Here is a 5,384-nt window from a genome sequence, read left to right on the forward strand (position 1 = left end):
AGTCATGTTGCACAGTGGAAGACTAACTGCAGGCTTTGACGAGGAAGTCGTTTTATTATAAAATGAGATCACGACGCTTCAAAATAAAAGCTGACCTTTAGGCCCCCCTGCTCTCCAAACGGCAATAAGGTCGTCTCGTGAGTTTCTGTCTTCTTCCAACTGAAACTGAAACCTCTAAACTCGTGCTGATGTTTGTCTTGCGGTTAAAAATTAAGCAAAGTTTGTTTCTGCATGCGAACGTCCCGAGTTTTTAACCATGTGGCCAAGCGGAAGTTGTCGTTGTTGCTTTTTTAATCCGACGTTCAGAAACGGCAGCAGAAGAAAAACAAAGTTGATGGAGGGGGAAATGGCTATAAACATCCCAATTAAAAAATGTGAGGATGAACCTGTTCGAGATGAGATGTGCTGTAATCCAAGAGTGTAAAGCTGTAAAAATAAATGAAGGAATGGGGTGACGAGGTGTGTGAAGGAGTATTTACTCTGAAATTAGAGCCAGGAGAAAGAGGAAAACACACATTGTGCACAAAAAATACTTTGAGCTCTAAAATTTGAGCGATATAAGAGATTAGTAATCTGAGGTTAATGTAGAAATAAGGAGAAAACCACTTAAATGTCTGCTCCGTTTTAAACTTCGTTCATTTGGTCAGTTTTAAATACAATCAGCTGAACTGCAGGAGGGCTCATTTAAAGACATTCTCTTACAAACAAGGCGGCCTTTCATTGTTTCACATGTCTTCACTTTTGTTTTTACTCCTCAACGATAAAGACAAAGAAGGAGGCGTCCCGCCGGCTTGATGCAAGCCGGTGTAAAACATTGCATCTGTTTCGTCCGTTGTTCTCCCCCTTTCTCCTTTTCAATGAATTTTCATTTGAATGAAAGCTCTGCCTCAGTGTTTTGTTGGACGGGGGGGTTTGGGGGGGTCTGATTGGTCAGAATCCCTTTTGAGTTGGACCAATGCGAGCACGCCTCCCGCCTCCCGTCCCTTCACCGTGCCCCACCAAGGCTGCCGGCCTGGAGCTGATTGGGCAGCCGGGAGGAGCCAGACGTAGTTTTTAAAGCCCGTCCTGTCTGCTCCACTTCAGTCCTGTCTGTCAGCTGGAGAGCCGTGTGTGTTTGTGTGTGTCTGTTGGTGTGTAGACGTTTTTCTGTTGATGAACGACGGACTGAAATCGGATAGTCGTACCATTTTCTCACCCGGACTTCTCTTTTTTGTTGTTGTTGTTTACTCTTCAGGACTGTGGGGCTCTGCTGGACTTTTTGTACCCGATCACAGCTGGACTCGGTTATCAGACAGGAGGCGCAGCGGTCGTGAAAAGGACCGTCAAAGGCTGCCGTGTTGCCGTCTGACTTACCAGACCTTCATTTTGGAGCTAACAAGTGGTCCAGACCTGCACACTAACCCAGACCAGCTGACAGAGGTGGTCTAGCCAGTCCTGATGTGGAATTTCACCCCCACTAACCCCGTCCCAGGAGTAACCTTTCACTGAGCCGGGACTAGAATAAAGAAGGATAAAAGATTAAGAGAGGGGAGACGGAAGAAAGGAGGACCAAGGGGAGTGCAGCAGATCAGCAAACGGTAAGGAAGTTAATGGTGGAGCAAAAGATGAGGGGGGGGGGGCGGTGAAAGGATGGTACAAAGAGCTGCAACTAGTTGGTGAACAGCATCCACGAGGTACTCTTCTGAATATCTCATAACTTCCCTGAAGTTCTCCACTTCCTTGTGTGAGTTGCAGAGAAGCACAGCTCAAAAATTTGTGCAAATAAAACAAAAAATCTCTCGAAACTGTCTCAACGATGTCGTTCTGTGTACAACACCAGAGCTGCACTTTGACTCCAGCTCCGACAGGAAACATCCGAGCTAAACGATAATCATAACTACACATCATGTCTAGTTGTAAAACCATCAAGATAATGAAGAATTACTGAGAAACGAATTAAAATCTGCCCGTCTTCAGTTTGAAAGTGGACTCATTATAAGTGTTGGGGTGGCTGTCGACGTGCGGGTACAAAGAGCCGAGGTGGGCAATAAAATGTGCACAGCCAAGAATAAAGTTCTGCAGCTCGTGCACATGATGGTTAGGAGTAATTTTCAAAACGTGGCCACGTGGCTCGTTGGTCACTTGGTGGCAAATGGTTCAGTCATGCAGCAGCAGGAAGTTGACACATTTTGTGTCGGCAGCTAGTTTCCTAACAATCGCAGCTTGGTGAGATCTCACCTTTCAGCTGGGGGGGTGGGGTTCAAATCAAATGTTTATCAACAGTGAAAGGTTTATGTCAGTGCTGCGGGGGTTTGATACGTTTAATCTGAAACTTCTCTTGTCCACAACGTTTTGAACCTCGTGAAAGTATATTAATAAAGTTTTTATTAAGCTCTGCCGTAATATTTTACTATTATCTTGTTTTTGCACCAAATATTTACCGGTAATACTAAAATGTGTGTCTTTTCTCTGTCAGCCCCTCCAGCATGCCGGTGGAGACGCTGCGTCCCTCAGATGGCCGACTGGCCGGGGTCCCCTTCACCTCCGCCATGCCCTTCAGGATACTCAACAAGGGCCCGGGCTATTTCCGCCCTTCGGTTGAGCAGGGGACCCGCAAACTGAGCGCCGTGGAGCGTCTGGAGGCCGACAAGGCCAAGTATGTGAAGAGCCAGCAGGTGGCCCTCACTCGTCAGGCGCCCATCCAACCCCCCATCCGCAAACCCCTTCTTCCTCCAGCGATGATGGCTCATAGCCACATCAACACTCCTCTGGCTCGAAAGGTTCCCCGCTGCCCAGCCGATACGGAGAGCGGTGGAGGCAGGGAGAAAAGACCCGCTTTCAGTTTGGATATTCTGAATAATCTAATTGGTGACGTTTGTGACGGGACGCAGTCGTCTTTGTCCACCTCTCCCTCCTCATCCTCCCCTTCGTCGGGAGTTAAGAGCATCTGCAGCAGCCTTTCTGCAGAACAGGACAAGAGCAAGAGACTCCTCAACAACCTTAAACCGCAGTCTTCAGCCACCACCTCTCCTCTCAGTAAGAACACCCGCCCTCCTGTCACAGAACTCGCCCATCGTCCGCCCCCCGTCCCGGCGCGGGCGCCTCGTGGGGTTCCAGCAAGCTACAGCTCTCCTAACTCGGTGACGGTGCGCAGGGTGGATGTTCGGCCTCACGCTGAGATAAAGAAGCCACAGAGGGCTCAGCTGCGGCCCCCACTCAGGCCCAGACAGACGGCCCAGGGTCAGGTCCCACACCCTCAGGTCCCACCACCCCCTCCCCCACAGAAACAGCCACACCTTCCTTACAAGGTCAACACTTCATCCCAAACCCAGCCCCCTCCTGCCTACCTGCCTGCCAGTCCTCTGCTGGTCCGAGCACGAGCGATCCCCCCGGCCTCGCCCGCCTTCACCCGCATATCCAACACCAGCTCCAAGGCTTCGTCCCGGAAGCACCCGACCCTGCACCGCTCCAAGTCGGACCTGAGCGACCGCTACTCCCGCGCCACCGCCGACCTGGAGCGCTTCTTCAACTACTGCGGTTTGGACCCGGGGGAGGTGGAGGGCATGGGCGGGGTGGAGCGCTTCACCAGGGCCAACTCGGACATCGTGTCCGTCTCCAAGCTCCGCAGCGTCAGCACGTCGAGCTCCGAGTGCGGGGACGACGCCGAGCGGAGGAGGGAGTGCGGAGGGGACGAGGACGACGGGCCCCTGGGGGCCAACGATCGAGTCCCTTACGGAATCTCCATCATCGAGAGGAACGCTCGAGTCATCAAATGGCTCTACGGCATCCGCCAGGCGAGGGACGCCAACGGTGCCGTTTCTAACGTATGAGAGGACGTCGCCTGTTCATGTTTCGCTGCCTTACGTCACAGTTTTACATCCGTCGTCTGTGAAGACGAGTCTGTCGTGGAAGTTACGACTTGTTGGACAATTTACTGCCCTGTTCCGTCAATCGATCCTGTACAGCAGCAATACCGGTATGCAAAAGCAATAAGTGGTGTGAATGATGAAGATGATTGTGAGCTGTGTTGAAGTAAAAGGTACGTGTGTGCGTGCGTGTGTGTTCATACCAGCAAACTCAGCAGACTGAAGCTCAGCTACCAACTGCCAACATGTTGCACAGAGACCGATGAGCAGACCAGGAAGAGAACCACGTTGATACTGTGAAACCCAAGACGAAAAACAAAAAGCTTCCATAAACACATTATTTTTTTACAGTAAACAAAAAAAAACTACTTTGGCTGTAAGACTGTTATTGTGTGTCAGCATGCAAGTTTGTATTAACGACATTTCAGCACAGATTCAGGTCAGTCAGGTAAAGCTCGCTGCGTCTGATCGTGACGTTTAGTTTCCTGAAACTCGTGCCGCGCTGGTGCGGCCGGAGAAATCGGTTTTACTGCGTACGTCTTGGCACGAATGGAAGAACGAGTTGTGTGATGAAGGATGATCTCACATTGAAGCAGATGGTTGAAGCAAGTGGAGTGATCGATATTTACCCACAAGAGTTAACTGAAGCCTGATCAGAGCACATGTGGTGAATCTGGTGTGTGAATATGTCTGTGGCTCCGGAAGTGTCTCAGGAAGACGGCACACAGTGGAAAAATGGACCAATATTTATTTGGAAAATGTAACTTAATGTATTTTTAGTAAAGGATTACTTTGTGTAGAAATATTAGTCTTTGCTCTGAAGTGCAATCTGATTATTTACTGTAATTCCAACGTACAGTTTGTAGGAAGACGTCAAAACGTGCAGAGACATTCCTGCTGCTGTGGGGACCGTTGTGCATTTATAACTTCCTGTTACAGTGGGAACAAGACACGACTCCCCCCATCCACCTCTGCATCTAGTTTTATTTAATTCTTCAGGGTTCTTCTTGTTTTTTATATTTTGTTTTCTTCTTTATACAAAGAGCAGCAGCGTACGGCGGCAATCAGACCAGAAAGCTGGAGAACGCCACAGCAGTGACTGAACCAAGTGTGCTTTTTAATCAGGCACTGGATGCCCAAAGAGTCCTCAGATAAGAAGAGATTTACGATGATTTACCGCGTTGTATCCTGAAACGTCAATAAAAAATGTTTGCACATGCTCTTGTTAGACGTCTTGTTTTTCAGGTCTTTCCGAACGTTATTGAACCTCGAAGCCGTGATGGTGAACTCTGCTTCCTGCAGAGCTTCGAGGGTTTTATTTACCTGCTGTTTTCTGTGCTTCAGTTCAGACTCTGACCTCAGGTCTGGGTCTCGGCTCAGGTGTGACTGCGGGTCGCTCAGGTCTCGGCGCTGCATCAATAATTGACACGAGGTTCTCAGACGGAGCTCCTCCGGACGGATTTTCTTCACCGTGGTCGAGCTCTGGTCTGAACTGTTCAAGCTGCAAAATGCAGTTGAGCTCCTGGTGGACTCATGGAG

At 49.5% G+C, this 5,384-nt stretch overlaps 1 protein-coding gene across 1 annotated transcript; it reads left to right on the top strand.

Annotated features, from left to right (window-relative positions):
* Positions 1–1,087: 1,087 nt before the first annotated feature.
* Positions 1,088–5,064, top strand: wu:fa11c10 (protein FAM110A). Its single transcript, XM_037684409.1, has 2 exons — positions 1,088–1,577; positions 2,456–5,064. Exon 2 carries the CDS (start codon positions 2,466–2,468, stop codon positions 3,807–3,809), a length of 1,344 nt encoding a protein of 447 aa, XP_037540337.1. The 5' UTR covers positions 1,088–1,577; positions 2,456–2,465; the 3' UTR covers positions 3,810–5,064.
* Positions 5,065–5,384: the final 320 nt, after the last annotated feature.

Source organism: Nematolebias whitei, chromosome 11, assembly GCF_014905685.2.
Source record: "Nematolebias whitei isolate Nwh7 chromosome 11, NemWhi1, whole genome shotgun sequence".
NCBI lineage: Eukaryota > Metazoa > Chordata > Actinopteri > Cyprinodontiformes > Rivulidae > Nematolebias > Nematolebias whitei.